General features: G+C 31.3%; 1 protein-coding gene across 2 annotated transcripts in view; it reads right to left on the reverse strand.

Moving 5' to 3' along the window:
* Positions 1–21453, reverse strand: part of LOC114329570 (heat shock protein beta-1) — a 90417-nt gene that overhangs the window by 21175 nt on the left and 47789 nt on the right. The window contains exon 2 of one of the 2 annotated variants that reach the window (XM_050648431.1): positions 666–717. The exons of the other annotated variant lie outside the window; for it this stretch is intronic. Within the exon in view, the coding sequence (XP_050504388.1) occupies positions 666–717 (52 nt within the window). The remainder of the gene's footprint in view (positions 1–665; positions 718–21453) is intronic. 2 annotated transcript variants of the gene reach the window in all.

Here is a 21453-nt window from a genome sequence, read left to right on the forward strand (position 1 = left end):
AGCAATAAAATTGCTGGTAAATAACTTTTCCCAAAAATGGCCTATTCTCCGATAATCTGCCCAGACTATTTGATAAATTGACGGTAAGTGACTGCATATTGTAGAGTCCGTTTCGTCTGCTTTATTTATCGTCCGTTTACTTTGTAATTTGCAGAAAGCACGGATTTAGGTTGTCACCAGAAAGTTGGTTCCACGGTAGAAGTCTCTTAGATTTTTGGATTGTGTTGAATTTTGTTTTTATTAGTGGTAATATTGTTTTTATTAGTGGTAATATTGAGTATAATTATAATTCTGAAAGAAGGGACTAATTTAAGTGGTAACGAAAGTGAAACAACGGTTACGGAAAACAAAAATAGACAAGCACTACCACCACACCACATTTAGTATTCTAGTTTATGTCTTGTGAAGGAGATAATAGTACAAGTTCACATAACAGGAGCTTAACGCGTATTTTGGTAACGCGCGTTTACAACTAATAAATATGTACATTTTATTCAGGTCGTGCACTTGTTAACGCTCGTGTTAATTCATTGAAACGCGCGTTAAGCGCTTGTCATGTGAACTTGCTCTTAAGTTTACCATCAATCAACAAAAAGTTCAAAATAACATTAAAATGCAAATGCACTAGCTAACATGTACATACATATTTTTTCTAAAATACCAACCTGGACGTCGATGAAGACTTATTTCCACCAGTCACCGTTTCAGATTCGTACGACATGCAAAGATTAAAAGCATTGTTAGATTTGTTATGTTAAGCTATTGGCGATAAACTTATTAGGTATATTTATCTAAAACAAATCATCATAAAAACTCTAAATCAATTAGGCAAGCCAGCTTTTTAGACCAGGGCGCATCTGTAAAAATATTTGTACATTTGGATGTTGAGAGGTGACTCATATTTTTTTGCAGAAATTTCTTGAAAATAATTTATACAATAATATTTGAGTTATCCTCCCACTTAAAAAGGTCCGGAACATTGTTTAAATAATTACAATGTCAAAACATGAAGGAAAAATTCGATTTTTTCGTCGTTTTTTGATTATAACTTTAAAAGTATTCATTTCCGAGAAAAGTTGCACTGAGATAAAAGTTGCGTAATTAAATTTCCTACAATATAGAATTGGTTAAAAATTTTTAAAATTGTCACCCTTGTTGCAAAATAGCAATAATTGCGATGAAATTAAAAAAAAACTAGTATTCGCATTTTACGTTTTTCGTCCATTTATGCTACACTTAAGATACTTAAGTGATATTTATAAGATATTTCACCCAGAAAAACTTTATGATATAGTAAAACAATACTGTAAATTTCATTACGATCGGTTCATAGATTTTGCAAAATAAATATTGCAATCCAGCTTTCGCAAAAAAATGCATTTTTTCAAAATGTCGCAGGACTGAAAATAAAGCAGACAGCAAGTTAAAAATTTTTTACATATAGAAGAATACTGTACCAAAATTAAAATATTAAAATACAACAAAATATAGAGTAAGAGAATAACTAGATAAAGATTGGTAGCCGCAATATTCGATAGTTTTTGACAGGTCATTGGAATGCCCAATCAGAGCAAACGTATCCGCTGTCCTGCGCTTAGCACCCAAAATTAGTGTTTATTTAAAAAAAATTCCTGACGCCGTGGTAGTTAACCAATTTTAATTTTGCAAATTGTAAATGAAAGGTACAGTATTCTTCTATAGGCAAAAAAATTTCAACTTGCTATCTGCTTTATTTTCAGTCCTGCAACATTTTGATAAATGCGAAAAGCAAAAGCTGGATGGCAAAATCTATTGAACCGATCTTAACTAAATTTACAATATTGTTTTATTATATCATAAAGTTTGTCTGGGTGACATATGAAGGTCCTAAAGGTAGCATAAATGGTTGGAAAACGTAAAATTCGAATATGTACTTGTTTTTTATGTTTTTTCGCAAATATTGCAACAAGGGTGACAATTTTTAAAATTGTTAACCAATCCTATATTGTAGAAAATTTAATTGCGCAACTTTTATGTCAATACAACTTTTCTCGGAAAATGAATACTTTTAAAGTTATAATCAAAAAACGAAGAAAAAAATCGAATTTTTCCTTCATTTTTTGACATTTTGATTATTTAAACAATGTTCCGGACATTTTTGAGTGGGAGGATAACTCAATTATTATTATATGAATTAATTTCAAGCAATTTCTGCAAAAAAATATGAGTCACCTCTCAACGTCTGTCTCAAACAGATGCGCCCTGGACTATTTATCGATAATTGGTAAACAGGTTGAAACCAATTGATTAAACTCGAATTTTGAGTTTGTTATTTTACTGTTAATCTACAATATTTTAGCAATGTATTGTTTCTTACAATAACTGACTATGAGTTTCAATATTCAGTGATTTATTTCTACTTTTTTTCTCCTTCATTTTTTTTTCTACCTCATCTCCATAGATTATAAAAACATTGTTTTACTTCGTCCAGATTCTCAATGCAAACAGAATATTTTTCTACATGAATTTTAAATATTCAATTTTTAAACCAAAGTCGGTTATGTCCAATGTCTATGCTTCTTCTTCAAATGTATTCTTCCTCTTCGTTCCAAGGCTGTCAGTTATCAAAGACTAACAGTCTAAAAAGGTGATTATTTGATTATCTTGAGATTTCTCTACCTCTTTTTCTATTTCTCTGGTCCTTTCTAGAAATATTTTCAAAACGTTTTTACATAGGTAATGCTATAGAGTCTTCATAGTCGGTTTTTGCACGAAACAACTTCCAATATTCTGGTTTTCCAATGTACTGATTTTATTTTAAAAAATAATGTTTTATTATTTGTAGTTACATTTAGAATTTCATCAAAAATTTAAGTTACTTTCATGAGTCAGCTAAAAAGAGCTAAGAATAGAAAGAGTTTGGTAAAGTATACATGTATCATGGAAAATATGACGGCTTTGACGACCAAGTCTAGGACGGTGTATTCGTTCTTTATGGTGGAGATGGTGAATATGAATCCTGTGAACTGTGGAGGAAAATGTATAAAAATTCAGCATTATTTGTTTTTCTACCACTTGTTTTGCACCGTTTTTCACTTTTATTATTTGTAAAATCAATCCTCTTATTTTTTAAACTGTATTTTATTCCATTATGATCAAGCTAGAGAGCATATTTTCTGTAGAATTATTGGAATAACAGCATAATCTGTTGTAACTATTGATCCAGCATGCCAACTTCTTCAAGATCTTCAGACCTCTTGTGCACCAATTGGCCTTAAAATTAACTTTTCCAAAATACAATACATGACCAACCTTGTATTGACCAAAAACACTCCAACGTATGGCAAGCAAATTGAACCTGAAGTGTACACCTTCAAGTATCTGACAAACAAACAGCAGTTAAACAGGAGAATAGAACTGACATAGGTAGCTTACGGAAAACAGGGAATTTTTTAGATAAGATATTCCCATTTGCTTGAATAAGAAGGCTTCTGGTTCTAACGTATGCAGCAGAGACATTGATCTTACCAGAAAAGCAATAAATAATATACAAATGGGGCATATATTTTTTCAGTCTTAATAGAATATTTACATGTCTACCAAACAAACTCACAATTGATTAGAAGTGTAATAGTAATAATTAATAATAGAATATCTACATTTTGACTCATTTGCCAGATGTAAATTATATATTATAAAATTAATTATTTTGTTGATGAAATTGCAAATATCTTTTGAAATTAATAATATCTACATTTTTGTTTATATTAATAGCAACATATTTGAGTAGTATAAATTCAAATTAAATATTTTTAGACTAGTCTTTCTCGAAGTATAGTTCAATAAAAGTATAGATACTGTAAGCAAGCAAATAAGTACTTAAAATTATCCAACCATTCGTAAAGAATTTTTTACCTTCAGATTCTATTAATATTTTCGATAAATATTATGTTTATATGGGATTAGCCACATTAGAACAATTTGGCGGCTTTTGACAACGTGGAAATCGAAAGTATTTTTAGGTAAATTATTATGTAATTGTCATTACAACCTAACTGTGGCTAATCCCATATAAACATAACATTTAACTCATTTTTTGCATTTTTTGACAGACAATTAAGAATTTTATGTTCACCATTGGCGCACACAAGGGTCATATTATCCGTATGCGCGCCAATAATGAACATTAAATTCCTAATTGTATATCAAAAAATGCGTAATAACTACGTCTTAAAACTTACCAACTTTCATTGGCATATCTTAACAGGTTTTAGACCAATAAATAAATCGTCAGTTTGTAATACCCTACACCCCTATTTCAACACCCCTATCTCGAATACGAAACATTTGCGGACATACGTTTATCAAGTAAACTGTCATTATTTTTTCATGCAGAATTACCCCTTAAAATTTGCCATACTTTAAAAAATCCCTGTATTGACGAAAAACAAGGCTAGTTGTTAAGAGCAAACAGTAGCGATCAACAGGTAGCAACAAACGCGTTCCAAGATTGCGGCTCTAATTTTGAATATTTATGAATATAATAAAGAATGGCGGTACAGAGCCCAATTTCAGAAATATGTTAGTATGTGGAAATTACTCTATAACTAAATAAAATATTGAAAAAAGGAGCCTGTACCGGCATTAAGAAAGACAAAAAAATACACTTTCTTCAAATAAACTTTTTTATCCCGTGCCTAGATATTGTGTCACATTGAAACTACTAAAAATCGATTTTTTTATAACAAGAAATCGAACGTCACTGACTTTGCAACATTTCGCGCCTGTGTGTAAAAATTATTGTTTTTGATAGTATAAACGTCACTGTCAGTGTCGAATTACCGACGCACTGTTGCCTCACTTTTGAAAGTTCGCAGAATTTTCGAAATCTTGGACCGCGTTTGTTGCTACCTGTTGATCGCTACTGTGTGCTCTTAATACCTAACTTTTTTATTATCCAACATAAGCGAATGAATCAAAAAACAGAATGTTAAGTTAAGAAAACGTGGGGCTATAGTGGGGTTGTAATTTCAGTATTTTATAAATGTTACAATGTTCCACAGGGTCAGGCGAACTAAAAAATCACATTTTTATTGGTACACCCGGTATATATTAATATTTACCTTTCTAGCAACAATACTATTACAGCGATATTGTTAAAAAATAAGGCTATAACATAATATTAAAAAATCACTTAAATCGAACAACCGGTTTAGAAAATTCGATACATCAAAAATGACCCGTTTGTGGTACGTTAATTTCTTGGAGATGTGTAATTTGGTTTAATGAATCGTAGACCAGGAAGGATCTGTTTTTAGGTGGATGTGAGAGGTGGCATTCGGATTTTTGCGGATGAAGTTATTTGATAACTTCGTTAATAATAATTGACTTATGCTCCTTCTCAAATATGCCCGGAACATTAATAAAAAAATAAAATATTTAAAAATTCCAAAAAATTTCGTTTTTTTTCTACTTTCTTTGCTTATAATTTTAAAACGTTTCATTTTGGAACAAAGTCGTATAGGAATAAAACAAAGATAATTAAATTTTCTATCAGATACGATTGGTTAAAAATGTCTTAATTTAACACCCTTACTGCAAAATAGCAATAAATATAAAATAAGGGGGCAAAACAAGCCTGTCCTTATTCAATGTTTTTCCATCACTTAGGTTACACTTGGAACCTTCCTAATTCGCTTAGAAAATTTTTGTAATGTGCTAAAACCGTCCACCAAATTTCATTAAAATTGACTTACTAGATTTTGCATTATAATTTTGCAATCTAAACTTTTTTTAAAAAATTTAAATTTTTTAAAATATTGCACAACAAAAACTAGAACATACAAAGATTTGTCAATTTTTTTACATATAAAGAAGCACTCCACCTATCTAATGCACTTTACAGAATTGAAATCGGATTATTTAAGCAGCCTCAGCAATGTTTTAAAGTTATAAACAATTTTGGGCTTGTAAACAAATTAGTGCTGTGTCCAGGAGGGACTACGGGCTCCTTTATTTAGATGGACTTACCCAAGTTTTTTTTATGTATTTTGACCCGTACAACACGAATTTTTTGGGTAACAGTTGATCCGGATGTCGATAAGATTGTTATAAACAAAGAACTTGAGGAATTACATAACATCGATTTTTCGCAAAATAAAACATTTTTTTGTTTTAAGTAAAAAAGTAAATTTTGTCTAAGTAAAAAATGTTCTTACAAGTTTTTTCGTAGGATGCATAGTTTTCGAGATAAACGCGGTGGAACATTCAAAAAATCGAAAAATTGCAATTTTTGAACAAGAATATCTTTTGATTAAAAATAAAATAGCAATTCTGCTGACAGCATTTGAAAGTTTAAGTCAAATTATACGGGTTTTAATTATTTGCATTGCTAAAAATTAATTTTTTTTATTACTAAACAAAACTATTTGTTTATAAGCCAAAAAATTGTTTATAATTTTAAAACATTGCTGAGGCTCCTTAAATAATCCGATTTTAATTCTGTAAAGTGTATTAGATAGGTAGAGCACCTCTTTATATGTAAAAAAATTAGCCAACTTCTAAATGGTCTATTTTTTGTTCAGAAAGATTTTAAAAAATTTGAACTTTTTTAAAAACATTTATTACATTGCAAATTTATTATGCAAAATCTATTAGGTCGATTTTAATGAAATTTGGTAGACCATTTAAGTAAGTTATAAGAATTTTCTAAGCGAATTACTAAGGTTCTAAGTGCCACCAAAGTGGTTAAGAAACATTGAATAACAACAGGCGTATTTTGCCCCCTTATTTTGTATTTATTGCTATATTGCAGAAAAGGTAATACCTTAAGACATTTTTGACCAGTCGTATATCATACAAAATTCAATTGTCTTTATTTTATTTCTCTACGACTTTGTTCCAAAACGAACCGTTTTAAAGGTGTAAGCAAAGAAAGCAGAAAAAATCGATGTTTTCGAAATTTTTAAATATTTTAATTTTTTTATTAATGTTCCGGGCATATTTGAGAAGGAGCATGTAAGTCAATTATTACTGAAGGTGTCACCTAACTTTATCTGCAAAAATCCGAATGCCACCTCTCACATCCAAAAATACACGTTTTTTTACAGATTAGTCCTGGTCTATCGGTAGTTTCATCGGATTCAGATATTTCTTATTATTTCGGTGATAAGTTTCTCGCAAACAAAATTTTCAGGTCTAGATATTTTATACCGCGCATATAAACCAAAGACACACCTTTTCTTCGATGCTTCCTTATATAGCGTCCATTCTTATGTAATGAGTCATAAACGCTTAATCATACATTATAATTACTTCGGTATCGAGAATAAGGTGTATATACATATATACGTTTAGTTTATTAATAAATCAAAAGATTATACACTTGCCACTAATTCAGCTAATGAAAACAGTTCTGAGGATGATTGATAACGATGGCACATTCTTTTCTAATTGAAACACAAGCATTTGCAAAAATAAGACGGTGTATAAATTTATACACTTTGTATAATATGATAAATAATAAATATTAGGCAAATTATTCCTTGTAATTTATCACGAAATTTATTTCTTGTATTTTTTAGTAAGAATATTTTCCCCTTTAGTAGCTTTAATATTTTTGATACACAGACGATACCAGATCATATATTGCAGAATATGTAATACATATACCTATGTTTAGTATCTCAGCAAACAAACCATGGCGTCAAGTAGTGTTACTTTCTTGTTAGATTTGATTGACAGTTCATCTGAGAATGTACTTATGTATGTAAAAAATCGAAAAATGGCATTCTTTACACCAAATTTCGATTTTTTACATAAGTACATTCTCATATATCTACAGAAAACGGTCTTTATATAGGTCTATAATTAAAAAACATTTCAGATACCTCGATTTGTCACAGTTCCGCATAGACCTGGGTCCCCCGTACCAAAAAAAGTTGATTAATAGCAAGCTGAAAATTTGTTAATAGCTTAAGGGTGTCTAGGCGGACAAACTTTGATATATGGGAACACTGAAACAGGGGAAGTTTTAATTGTGGAACAGGTTAAAAATTTGGAACGCCGGACTACGAAAACGTTCCATGTATTTTGTCGGACAGAACTTCCAATTGATTTGTTACCACTTCATTAAACTCTCATGCAAAAATTAGACTGGTGTTTATCACCAACTGGGCATTTTAATGAGTGGAACACGAAGAACATGTCAAATGACAGGAATCATGTTGGTTAGTAATAGCAGTCTGATTTTTTCATGAGAGTTTAATGAAACGGTAACTAATCAATTGGACGTTCTGTCCGACAAAATACATGGGACAATTTCGTAATCTGACGTTCCAAATTTTTAAACTGTTCCACAATTAAAACCTCTCCTGTTCCAGTGTTCCCGTACATCAAAGTTTGTCCGACTAGACACGTTAAGTTATTAACAAATTTTCAGCTTGCTATTAATCAACTTTTTTTGGTACGCGGGATCCAGGCCTAGCACAGAGTATTTTTTGTGACAATTTACCCTATTTCTATTTGACCAATCAGTCACTACTGATCAGTCACTTTTCGAAAAAAATTAACAAATCGAATTGCTCAATCAGACGATGTTCCTAGCTATTATGTTCCTTTCAATGTTCTTAGCTATTAACAAATTTTCAGCTTGCTATTAATCAACTTTTTTTTGGTACGCGGGATCCAGGCCTAGCACAGAGTATTTTTTTTGACAATTTACCCTATTTGACCAATCAGACGATTGAGCAATTGACCATATTTCATTAAACAAAAGCCATCACTTTACCATGGGTTTGAACCTTTTGGATATATATATTGAAATAATCCACCTAGTCTTTAAATATGTAATTTTCAATAGACGAAAAGGTCAATTCTGAACACTTAGTATTAAACAAAATCCAAACATTTATCTATGTACTTCTCTGTTGTTATTACTATGTAGTCCGCCTCTGCGGATTATACGGTACATTAATAAATGCCATTTTTGCAGTTCCCTTTCCCATTCACGAAATTGAACAACAATGAGGTCATAACTGTATGATTAAATATACGCCCTTTTAAAAACTTCAGGCCCACCCTCAACCATAAATAGTCAGCAAACCCTACGTTCGTCGTTTCTGACACAGCTTTGACACAAATAGATTATTTATTAAAAAAGGAAGTATGTATGTATAAAAAATTATTTTTATGTCGATCACAAAGACGATTCGATAGATTATTTCATTCATAGGAGATTCTGACCAATAGAAAGCTACAAAAATACAAATTAAACTGATTATTTTTTAATGGTTTTAACTTCCAATCGTATAGTATGATATTTTATCACGTGTTTAATTCTATCCAATCAGATTAAAATTATACTGAGAATTATCTACTGCAGAAAATTACCGATAGAATTTTTTGAAGTACATAGATTGTTTCTGTTTAATGGCAACCAGTTTCCTAGTTTTGACAACTGTCACATTTAAGAAAATATCGATAATATACGTATTAAAAAATAATCTTACGAATATCACACGACAGTAAGAATAAATAAGAAAATAATGCTTCATTTTTACTCAAATTTGTTGTCATTGGGCAATAGCCACTCGAGCCCTGCGGGCTCTCGTGTCTATTGCCAGACAACAAATTTTCGAAAAACTGTCGCATTATTTTCAATTTATTCTCACTCTCTTGTGATATTATACCCGATAATTTTTGATAATTTCCCGTCGTCAAGTATATTACGTCAGATGCCCTTCGTTGCTATGAAAAAATACATTCAGTGACATTAATGGCAATTAATGTTTTAAAAATTATAAAAGTGATGACTTTCAACCGTCAAATATTTATAACAACTGTGTGTTTAATTGTACTAATTTGTACTTACATAAATAAATTACAATAAAATTTTGGTTTTGAAGAGTTTTATTCATGAAATAATCGCAACAAATTGCACTCGATCTCTAAAATTAATATATAATTTTTGCCCTCGAGACACTTTGACATAATTTCACTCGCCTTAATTTCAATTAAATTAAAATTAAAACTGTCAAAGTGTCACTCGGAAAAAATTCAATAATTTTAGAGCTCTTGTGCAATTACTACTGATAATTTAAGACGTAAAATAATTAATGATAAAAGAGTGTCACGAACAAATAAAGGATAGAGAAAAAAGAGAGAGAGTATAGTGAGAAAAGTTTTTCAATGTTCTTAGAATCTAATAGATTTAAAGTATATTAGAGCAAGCCCACAAAAATATCTTCAACATAACAGAATCAGATCACAATAGCTTCTTTTCTGCTAACTTTAGGGCTTCGATACGACCATTGTATTTGGTCCCTAATGGCAGTTTTCCACTAAACGTGCCGATGAGTTTATGTTTTGTTTGTTTTTCTAGAAGTTGAAAAATAAAAACGAAACGAAACAAAAACTGAAACTCTAATTTCCATCAAGCGGAACTACATTTTGTTTTGTGTTTGTTTTCGGTCCTTTTCCACAAGTTGTCACGAGGAAGTCAAAACAAAGTTTTTTCTTTAATAAATCGACGGACATGTTTAAAGAAGAAAACGCATAAAACTCAATGCATTATAACCAAACTACTTGAGTGTAAATTTCTATATTTCTATATTTTGTATAGTTCCTTCTTTTACGTAGATATTGTGAAATTATGTTTTTAATTTTCTATCCAGTTGGCGTCAAACAATTGGACAATTTCTTTGTAGGAAGTTTGCGAAAAGTTGCAGTTTTGTTTTATTCGACACGAATTTGTGTTTTGTTTTTTTTGTCCCTTTAATGAAAAACCGCCATTAAGATTATATCAAAACCCATTTGCGATCTGAAGCCATGAGAAAGATGAGGCTTACAACATGAAAACGTAACAAAACGAACTCGTTGTTAATTTTCAGCAGGTAGAAGGATTCGTAAAATAAACCAGATTACAAATCACAGGAGCCGGATTTATACTCAGCCATTGCCACTGCTGCTGCCGGAAATATTGCCTAAAATACGATATCGACGCGAGTGAGGTGTTCACATCAGTTCCTCGCTAATGTCCTCACAACTCATTTACCGAACGACTCTCAAGAATGGAATGTGACGACAGCATCGTCTTGCTCACTTGATCACTTGTCGCTTTGCCGGCGGCAAGTGAGAGAGAGAGTAGTTGAATGTGAATACTCACTCGCGAGTCCTTTGACTTCCTTCCCGAAAACCGACTTTTTGGGGAGCGTCGTGCAATGGCAGTGGCATTAGTAGCGGCAGCGCGAGTGAGCTATTTACACACTTACGCTGCCCACTTCCCTGTCCAACAGGACTGAGTGTAAATCCGGTAATAGGTGTATTCTTTTCTGAATGACTATGACTATAATATGTAAATAAACATCTGACAACATAGGTACCAGAAACTAATTAAGCTTCTTTCAGTTTTCAACATTACTTATGTAATCGAAGAAAATCAATACCAACATCGTAAACTGAAACCCTCACCGCTGCAATCTAATTTTATCATGAAATGTGCATGTGCAACGTCTACAGAAATCGGCAGGAAGAAATCCATTTGCATTGTGGTTCATGTAAATGTATGTATACAAAGACGTTCATTGGCGCGACTAAATGTTTTTATGAGTTTAATTTTCCTAAAAGCAAAACAGTTGTTGATCACGTTTTTGTATTTTCAAAGTAAGGGAAATATAAAAGCTAAAGAAATGGTTGTAAATCGTAAACAACACATCGGATCATTGAAAATGTAGACCAATCTACGATAAATGAAGCAAAACAGAAAAAAAAATAAATTGTATAGCATGAATAAAATAGAAATTTTATCAAAATAGTAGAACCGATATATAGCCCAATAAATGACCGTTTTGGAGTGTAATTTCCAGGGGCAACTCCGAATTGCATGAAAATTTGGATTTAGGTTCTACTTACCCTCCACTTCAAAGTTGAATTTGTGCCGTTGGTTGCTTTTACTTGGGGGCTGGCATTTACCCCTTCTCGAGGGGTGAAAAACGCGTGTTTAAAATAAGGCCGGAAATGGATAAATTGACTTATTTTAAGCACATTTTGTTCTATAAAGTTTTTTACGTAAGTCAATACTTTTCGAGTTATTCGCGATTTAAAATGTTGATTTTTCGACAAAAAAACTACCGTTTTCAGACCGTTTTCCCAGATAACTCAAAAAGTAAATATTTTGTCGAAAAAAATATTTTTAGAAAAAGTGTAGCCTATAAAAAAAACGAAAAGAATGGTGTATCAGTAAAGTCTATAAATTAAGTAGAAGCAAAGTTGAAGCTCATGAAAAATATGTTCTTATTCGTCTAATTCCAAATCGAATAATTCAACGCGAAATCACCGAAGAAAGAAGCGTTTTTCGGGAAAACCTTATTAACATTTTTAAAGTATCGAAAAAAAGCTTATTATTTGTTTTTTACAAAAGTTTACAGCATCAAAAATAAACGAGTTACAGTAAAAAAAAAGTTGGCCCCTTTTTTAAGTAAAAAAAATCGTGAAAACCCTCTATTTAGCACCCTAAATGAAATTAATCGTTTGGTTTTACCATCTATTTTAAATATGTGTGTATTGTTTATATGATCTGTAAGTTTGATTGGTTTGAAGTGCTTATTTTTGAAAACATTTGGTTTTATAGTAAAAAAAATTTTTCTAAAAATTTTTGAAAAATTTCATTTTTTCAAAATAACTTAAAAAGTATTAGTGATAAAAAAAATCTTAGAGTAAAAAAATGTAGGTTTTGCTATTATAAATATGCTAGTTTCATTTTGTTTCTCCGTAAGACAAAAATTGGTTAAGAAATGGCTGTTCAAAATTTGCATACACTCATGATTAGTGACCCATTCAAGCTTTCTCAATTATAACCCTTTCAAAAATAAACACTTTAAACCGGTGAGACTGACAGATCATATAAAAAATAGATAGGTAAGTAAATTGTTTGTAAAGCGGTAGCGATTAATTTCATTTGGGGAGCTAAACACGACGAGATTTTCATGATTTTTTACAAAAAAATAGAGGGTCAACTTTATTTTGAGGGTAACTCGCTTATTTTTTATGCTAAAACTTTTGTTAACAATTAATACAAAGCTTTTTATAAACACTTTAAAAAAGTTTAAATGGGTTTTTCCCGAAAATTGCTTAATTTTTCGGTGATTTCACATTGAAATATTCGATTTGGAGTTAGACGAATAAGAACGTATTTTTCATGAGCTACAACTTTGTTTTTATTTGATTGATAGACTTTACTGATACACCATTTTTTTGGGTTTTTTATAAGCTACACTTTTGCTGAGGAGATTTTATCAAAAAAAATAGTTTTTCGATAAAATATTTACTTTTTGAGTTATTTGCGAAAAACCGTCTGAAAACGTAGTTTTTTTGTCGAAAAATCAACATTTTCAATGGCAGATAATTCGAAAAGTATTGACTTACGTAAAAAACTCTATAGAACAAAAGTTGCTTAAAATCAGTCAATTTATCCATTTCCGGTCTTATCTTGAACGTATGTTTTTTCACCCCCGAGAAGGGGTGACTGTCACCCCCCAAGTAAAATCAACCAACGGCACAATTTCAACTTTGAAGTGGAGGGTAAGTAGAACCTAAATCCAAATTTTCATGCAATTCGGAGTTGCCCCTGAAAATTACACGGTATCGCCGAATTTCCCGTTCATTTACTGGGCTAATAGGTATAAGTGAGTATCCCCAACAGAAAATTTGAACGAAAAGTTTATCTTCTTTACAAAACACACCAAAAGATAAAAAATGAGTGTAACTGATGGCCATCAATAATAAGTTAAACATTGATATTTGTCTTCTTCTTCCTACTTTATAAATAGGCTCAATGCCTGTTTAACTTAACTATTTTAGCCTCAATTGACGTTGTCTGTCGCATCTCGCTCGTATTATTTCGAAAGCGAATGACAGCGCATCTCCCCCGCTACAGTCTACATTAATCCCGACTTCCAGGCATCAGTCTGTACTGTGCTACACACGAAACAACATGGCCGCGACAATTAGTTCTCCCGCCAAGTGTGAATTACGCGCTGTCATTCGCTTTTTGCAGGCAGAAGGCAATAGTGCAGCTGCAATTCATCGAAGGATGTGTCAAGTGTGTGTGTCAAATGAAACTTGTGGAAATTCCATTGCTAACGATGTTAAAGTGAAGCGACGGTTGTTTCTCACCGCTTCATCAACACGTTGAACAAGCTCATCTGTAACGACAGAATTGCGACCTTGACACCCTTCGTCATGCACATCATTTCGTCCTTCTTTGAATTTTCGGCACCATTCACGCACAACTCCATCACTCATAAACCCTTCTCCGTACACTTGACACATCCTTCGATGAATTGCAGCTGCACTATTGCCTTCTGCCTGCAAAAAGCGAATGACAGCGCGTAATTCACACTTGGCGGGAGAACTAATTGTCGCGGCCATGTTGTTTCGTGTGTAGCACAGTACAGACTAATGCCTGGAAGTCGGGATTAATGTAGAGTGTAGCGGGGGAGATGCGCTGTCGCCCACTGCGCACCGCAATGGCGAAACGCTTCACGGGAATTTTTTATGGACAAACGGAGGTTGAAAAAAAAAACGACCCTCGTATAAAAAAATAAAAAAGTTCAAAGAACCGGTGAAGAGCCTCGGACTAGGGCATTGATATTTGGTTTCTTGGTAAAGAGTAGAAATTTGGTTTTATCCAAGTTCAAATAAGCGATAGAGTCAGAAATCACTAACATAATAGACAACGAGACTGGAGGAGACGGAAACTAGAAAGATGCAGATTTAAGCTGAATTAGAGTTAAAACAATAATAAAAATAATACGTCGTGTGGAACCTACGCAATTGCAAGGATGATGGAACTTGAAATATAATCAAGCCCATCATCGCAATCCAGAATGATTATGACAGATAATTCAAAACTGTTAAAAATAGTCCAAAAAAATCTTACCAATTTAATGCTTAAATTACCCCTAAAGTCATATTAGTTTTATCAGAAAAAGGCGAGAAGATTCTCAACGAACTAACAAGCCAAAGATTAAGTAGATATACATAGATGCAGACTGTAGATTTCAATTGGATATACATCCTATAAATGGCAACACTGCGCGCTGAGACGTGAACATTAGGAAGGTATTAGTTGTATCAGTTGCCGACGGAGCCAAGTATCAATTTCACCAGCAAAATAGAGATGGTTATTTCCTTTAATTTTTGATAATCTACTTGTATACTTGTATAATCGCTTAAATTAATCATTAAATTGATTGTAAGGATTACGTTTCCACTAACTATGTATTAAGTAATTACAATAATTTAGATACTATGCAATAAAAACTAATAATCGAGAAAAGAAAAAAATTGATAATGTGATTTTAATAACATATTCTTCCTGTCGGAACGAGTAGATAAATTTTGAACATCTTAACAATTAAAATTCAATTATACTATATAGCGATGTTGCCGATTTTACCGCTTCCTTCAGTGTCTTATATCTAATCAAAAACTAAACAGTCCGTATCAATATCTCTGAGTCGGTCTAGTCTAGACAGTCCAGTTGGCAGAGGCGCAGTCGATCGACAAGTTTAGTGGATTTTTGCGATCGACGGTTCGAGCCTCAGCCAGGTCATGAAATTAATAAAAGGCCAACGCCGTAGTAGAAAATTCAATAGAATCTACGACTTGGTCTGGAATAACTGGCGTCTGATCGGCCTATGGAGGAGCGGTCCGGCAAGGGATAAGGGCTTGCGGCTTGGTGATACTCCTCCATAGATCCCTACCGAAGGGCGTTGACGCCTAAGAAGTGTGTATATATATTAATATCTCTGAAAAGTAAATTCAAATTACGAATAAGGACGGTACCTCATTTTCTCCGTCTCTGGATTAGAATAATAATTATTTATTCCCTCCATTTAGAACGTTTTAATTTATAGTACATAGTATGTACTTGTTTTATTTTACACAGCGCAGTGTAATTTCACAGGACAGTAGGTTTAAAAATAGCATCGGCGGATCAGATACTCGCCGGTCTGTAATATATTATTTATTCGACATGATCAGAAACGTTTCTAAATATAGACTATTAGTATTCTCCGGATATAATTTCCTACTTAATATGCTACTAACCTCTAAATATATTCCATCAGATGTCTTGAGGTTGTTGTACTTGGGGTTTTGTCGAATACAGTCAGTCTAGAGAAGACTTTGGAAATCGGAGGTGACAAATTTTTAAGCCAAGAATATTTCTTAACATTTTGCTACATTTGTAAGGATTTTTAAGCTCCTTTTTTTGAACATGTAAAGAAATGTTTTGAATCACTTGCTCTCGCAATTTCTGATAAAGTTTAACTTAAAAGACATTGTATAAGTAAGGGAATAAAGTTCGTACGTTTCTCTCTATTTAATGAGCCGAAAGCATACATCTTTGGACATAGGCTTCTTCCTATTTCCCCATCTTTCCCTATCCTGGGATATTTGCATCCTCTTCCCTCTAGCTGAGCATTTTGTTTTATGACATCTGACCATCCAAATTTTGATCTTTTCTGTTGTTTGCAATTCAACGGTCTCCCATGTATACTCATTTTATTCAATCTGCCATTTTTTTGTCTAAGAAAATGTCCATTTTAGGTTTTGCTATTTGAGTTAAAATTTTGTTTTTTTACAGTTTGATATTCACCCTGTTTGTAAGTTCTACGTAAGAACTAGAGATGCATCAAGTCAAACTAGTTTGATTTTATTCAACAAACTTGACTTGACAACCAAACTTTTTTGTAAAAAAGTTTGACTTGACTTGATTTCAATTCAATATCTTTAGGTTTGACTTGAAATCAAACTTCTTCAAACAGTTTAAAGTTTGAATATCATATTGCGCAACGTGTTTATTTCCAATTCTAATTGAGAGCGTACCGACTTTTGTTTTGACTTATTTGGATAGGTCTGAATCTGCTACTCCGCAAATTAGTTTGTAGTTCATATTATTAAGAAGTATATGCTTGGCTTGTTTATTACGTTCGTTTTGAAGTGTGTGCTTTGTGAAATAATATCTGAACTTGAATATTTTTCGGCTCAGAATATGTAAGTACTAGATCAAATTGAATCTGATTTTGAAGGTATTCCCAGTGCAAAAATTAGGAGAAAAAAATCTGCATACTTGTATTATGTAAAAATAAAGAACAGCGTTATAAAATGACAAATAGTGAACTAATTCTTAAAGACGACATTGCAAAGTTGCAAAAAATTTATTAAACCTACTCTATCAAAAATATAGGTAATATTTTGTTGTTCCTTCATAAATTTTTGTTAAAGGGGCCGTTCAAGTATTACGAAATGCAATTTTTGAAGCTCTTACAACCTCTTTATCCCATCTGTATCTTTTCATCTTTTGTTGTGAAGAAAGGTTCAGCTATTTATTGCAAACAGGTGTTACTGTACTTGATCTGGTTAATACAAATTTTAAGATTTTTTCACTTGAATACTATTGTCCTATTGTAACTATTGAAAGTTGAAAAGTTGGGAGATTGTGATTCCGTACTTTTTTTATTTAAGGTAAAAACAATGTTACGTAACGCGCTGTTCGAACCCCCTTCCCCCCCGTATATTCTTTGTTTTAATCTAGTAACACTCAAATATAAAAAAGTTATATCGATAAAACGACATTTGGCAGCAAGCAATTCTAAGCATACAGGAATCATTTTCAAAAAATTTACCCTATTTTGATTATAACCACTTCCTGTATCAAGATACTTTTATGTGGCACTCATTGTATTATTAATTTTATTATCTTAATTGGCAACTAACATGTCAATCTCGACAAAAAAGTATACATATCTACTAAATAAATTATTTTTCAAACTCTTTCAAACTAGTTTGACAAACAGTTTGAATTTTCAAACCTGTACGATTGACCAGTTTGACTTGACTTGAATTATTTGTCAAAAGGATTGACTTGAGTTTGACTTGAAATTAAGTCAAACTCAAGTCAAGTTCAAACATTCAAGTCAAACTTGTGCAACTCTAGTAAGAACACTGATTAAAGACCCTTTCTTGTAGATTTTGGGAATATCTCTTATTGTTTAGTGCATATGAAAGATTAGTAAGTGCTGCCCAAGCTACTTATCTTTTTTTTCTCTTCACAGTCTGATTTTCTTAAATCTTAAATCAGTTTTGTGACTTGCCGCAAATATATTTGTTCTACCTTTTTATTTGTGGTGTTTAGCTTCACTCGAGATTCATCATAGGCTGTGGTAATCCTATTAAATAGATGTTAAAGTTCTTCGTAACTACTTGCAATTAAAATCGTGTCATCCGCTCACCTCAAATTATCAATAATCACGTAATTAATGTTAATAGCACATTGAACATTATCCAATCCTTACTGAACACGAACTCAGAACCTATGTTAAATATTAGTGGGTACAAAATGCAGCCCTGTTTTACCCCTGTCGTCCGTGCACCTCAAATTATGAATATTGATGCCATTAATTTTGATACATCCTTGAACATTATTCAATCCATTATTGAAAACGAACTCAAGAGTAGATGTTAAATATGTATTAGTGGTGACAAAATGCAGCCCTGTCTTATTCCTCCTCTTAAAATATTATTGGGGTGGGGATTCAATGCAGTCCTGTCTTACTCCTCTTCGTATTTGCACCTATTCAGAATAATTATGCCGGCCAATCCTAAACCAATCATTTGGTTCTATTAAGTCCAAATCATCAAGGCTATGTTTTTTACTTATTTTCGTTTGTCATTTTGTCATATATAGTCCGTCCGCTATAACTTTTCCTATGCGGTACGATTCATTTTCAATCAAATTAAGTCAAAACATAAATTGAAACGAACGTCGATGTGTTATACATTTTGTATACTGTATACTATATAGGGGAGTGCAATTAGGACGAGAAGATACAATGTTTCGGAAAAAATCAAACAAGGTTATATTTTTCTAAAACTTTTTTTGTTAGTTTATAAATATGTTAAATTAAAAAGTTCTACTCACAAATTTCGCCGCTAATTGTTTATTAATTGTTTAAACAATAACAATTGTTTTGTATAAATAATGTTAAGAATATGGGTGAATTCAACATTTTATTTTGATAAAAAATGTTTTTGTTTTAGTTTTGATTATGCTGAACCCGAATCTGACATTACAATTTGCAAATTCAAAATGGCGGATTCAAAATGGCGGATTTTTTCCTAAAATTCCTTAAAAAGCAGTTGTAAAATCCGAATTTTTTTATAAAACGTGTTTGTTTACATATATGTGGATATTTTTGAGAGGTTGCTGAACCTGAATCAAATTTTGATAATTTAAATTATAAAATGGCAGATCCAAAATGGCCGATACCTTAAAAAATAGTTGTAAAATCATAATTTCTTTACAAAATGTATTTATTTCTACATATATTTATTTTTGAGAGCTTTGATAAACCTAACTTAAATGTTAACAATGGGGTGTATTCTGTAACATTTCCGTTAAATTTAAGAGGCCTCTAAAATTTAACTTTTAACGGTCCTCTAAAACTTTTCGGTTAGATTGTCATTCTGTAAACACATATTATAAAGGACCGCTAAAATAATATTATTTTAGAGGAATCCTCTAAAAGGTTTTGGAACAAATACGGCAACGTCGCACGTTGATCGTTTTGAACTACTTTTAACCTAGAAATTGACCGAAAACTGACTGTTAGAGGAAGGTTAGAGGCCAAAAACCTTAAGAAGAAGAAGAAATTGACAGTTTCCTAGAAAATAATATTTATTATATTTAATTATTTTTTAGTAAAACTCATATTTACCAATTAAACATTTTTATTTATAAAGTTATACATTAAAATATTGCTGAAAAATTGCATATCTTATTTCTTCTCCCCTTCGACACTAATTTTGGTCAAATGGTCTATTTTCAATAACATTAAGGTCATCTTATTAATCTGCATCTGGTTATAAACCTTCTGAAACTTTACCTTTGTAATCATTTGGTACGTTTTGTAATGTTCCACAATAACTTTAAATAATTTTACCTGCATTAATAGGATTTAATTGATTTGACAAACATCTTTGACTTCCAACACTTTTTCAATAACATCTCTAGGTACTTAGTCTTAGGTAAGGTACCTACTTCCTTTGAAATGGTAATTGTAGTTATTTACTTTCAGGTCAATTATTTACTTTGTGTTTATGCTGTAATCTGAAATCAGCTCTACAAAAAGAAACAAACATTTGAATTTTGTTACTTATAGGTGTAGTGTGTCAATTGTAAAGTAAAAATGAGACTTACCTTTCATTATTATTTATTAAGTACTTCTTCACCAAATACATTATAAAAAGCCATTTTCCATGTTTAAATATTTATCTCCAGTATAATACAAGAATAACAAACTACTATTCATACAAACATAACCCAACAAAAATAATCAAACCACATTTAACGGACTGCTAAAAATTTAGCGGGTACGTTTTGACATCCTCTAAAATATTTTTATTTAGAGGGAGTTTTAACGGTTTAGGTTATGATTTTAACGGATATATGATTTACAGAATACCAAAATATTTTTAGCGGGCGCTAAAATTTTAGAGGCCTCTAAAATTTAACGGAAGTGTTACAGAATACACCCCATTATAAACTATAAAATGGCGGATCCAAAATGCGGATTTTCTAAAAAGAACATAAAAAAGAACATTTTTCTAAAACATTTATTATCTTTATTTTTAACAGGTTGTTGAATCTGAATTAAAGATTAAAAATTTAAATTTCAAAATGGCGGATCCAAAATGGCGGATATTTAAATGAAAAACAAGTAGAATCTAATCAAACAAATATGGAATTTCATTCTTAAAAAAAAAGATAAACAAATAATTTTCACAATAATATTAAAAATTAAAATGTATTAGAAAGAAAGAACAAATTATTAAAATCTATCTCTTCAATATTCAAAAAATTGTTGCAATGGGATCATAAATAAAAAGTTATTCTTAGTAAAAATCTCTGCATATTCTAAAACTTTACATGCAATCATAAAATATCAATTTTTATCAATTTTGTACAAGATATGTTAATAAATAAAAATTTCAGTTAGGAGTAAAATACCTATATTTTTCATAATACTGAAAATTGTTATTATGGAAAGTTGTTCAGAATTAAAAACGATGTGTCAATATGCAATTACACTTTTATGCAATTTTTTTTACATAATACCACGTATAATATTGATAAAATATAATATTTTATATTTGCATATTAAGTGTTAGACCATGCACAGCTATTTATGACGAATAACTTTCTTCATAAAATTAATAATAAATCAGTTATCATAAATAATAAGTGAAAATTTAATGATGTTTGGTATAATTAATTTGAAACAATATTAAAAAAAAACAAATTTTCGATTAGAAGGATATAATTACATATTGGAACATAGTTTTTAATTCCAAACAACTTTTCTTTATAAAAATTTTCGATATTGTGAAATATAAAGGTACTTTACTCTT

Source organism: Diabrotica virgifera, chromosome 1 (genome assembly GCF_917563875.1).
Source record: "Diabrotica virgifera virgifera chromosome 1, PGI_DIABVI_V3a".
Lineage (NCBI taxonomy): Eukaryota > Metazoa > Arthropoda > Insecta > Coleoptera > Chrysomelidae > Diabrotica > Diabrotica virgifera.